The following is a 1161-nucleotide window of genomic DNA, read 5'->3' on the forward strand; positions in this document are numbered from 1 at the left end:
AGCATATTAAAATGATTTATGAAGGATCATGTGACACTGAAGACTAGATGCTGAAAATTCAGCTGTACATCACAGGAATAAACTGCATTTTTAAATATATTACAATAGAAATTAATTATTTTAAAATGTGATTTTTTTTAATCATTTTACAGTTTTCATCATTAAATAAATGCAGCCTTGATGAGAATAAGAGATTTGTATTTATTTATTTATTTAGTTTTCCCCCACTGTATTATAAATAACCTATTTCACAATCGTGATTTGTGGCGGCACTCATGTTTTTTTTTTTTGGGGGGGCTCCATGCAGTACTAATGTTTTTGTTGGTGTTTCTCAGCGGAGTGTATTGTACAGAATGAAGGGCTGGACAAAGAGTGGATCGAGGAGGACGAGGCGAAACCGAAAGAAGCCACTCGAGGAGAGGAGATGCTTATCTGGAGAGAGGCCTGTTATACTGCTTTAGAGAGACATGCTGACGATGCTGCAGTGCAGGTGACACATGACGTGTTTTAGCCTGCAGTACGGAAAATATCTTATCATCTAGTTCTTTTGCTTTTATTATAGTGAATAACTTTCTCTACCATCGTCCAATCAGGAAGCTGCATGTTGGGCTTTAAACAGCTTGCTGCTACATTACCACTCATTCAACCGAGTGGAACTGGAAGGAAGGTTAGCATTCCTTCATATTCTGTGCTATATTTTGTCCGAAAGTCCTCTTATAATTAGAGATCGAGAGCAATATTATTGAAATAAATAAATGACTTCAGTTACGATTGGCTAACCTCTGCACACTAGCGCAGTTAAAACTGCTGAATACTGAATATTTCAATGATATATTATGTCATACCTACGAATATTTGGTTTGTTTCTGTCCCACAGGCCTCCTCTTCATTCTCTCATCATGGCTGCCATGCTTTTGCATTCATCCAGTGTGGAGGTTTTCCAAGCTGCTTCCTGTACACTACGCACACTAATACAGCACCACAGTAAGCTCATTTCTTCTTCAGTCATAGATATATACAGAGAGACTGTGTTTGAAATAATAATCTTTTGTCAAGCTTTAAAAAAGTAGCCTACACTTATTTTGATATGTTGACTAACATATTAAAGCACATGTACAATTAGGTAATATATTTTAAATGTACAAAATTGCAACTTTATCA

The 1161-nt window shown here is 36.1% G+C and overlaps 1 protein-coding gene across 1 annotated transcript; it reads left to right on the forward strand.

Annotated features, from left to right (window-relative positions):
- Nucleotides 1-335: 335 nt before the first annotated feature.
- On the forward strand, nt 336-984 carry LOC107736054 (leucine-rich repeat serine/threonine-protein kinase 2-like; the record flags this gene model as incomplete). Its single annotated transcript, XM_016547563.1, has 3 exons — nt 336-490; nt 594-667; nt 878-984. Coding segments are annotated over 3 exons (336 nt in total), but the record flags the coding sequence as incomplete, so codon positions are not given.
- Between the last annotated feature and the right edge of the window lie 177 nt (nt 985-1161).

The sequence above is a fragment of the Sinocyclocheilus rhinocerous genome, unplaced genomic scaffold (assembly GCF_001515625.1).
Source record: "Sinocyclocheilus rhinocerous isolate Xijiao unplaced genomic scaffold, SAMN03320098_v1.1 C36461669, whole genome shotgun sequence".
NCBI classification, from domain to species: domain Eukaryota; kingdom Metazoa; phylum Chordata; class Actinopteri; order Cypriniformes; family Cyprinidae; genus Sinocyclocheilus; species Sinocyclocheilus rhinocerous.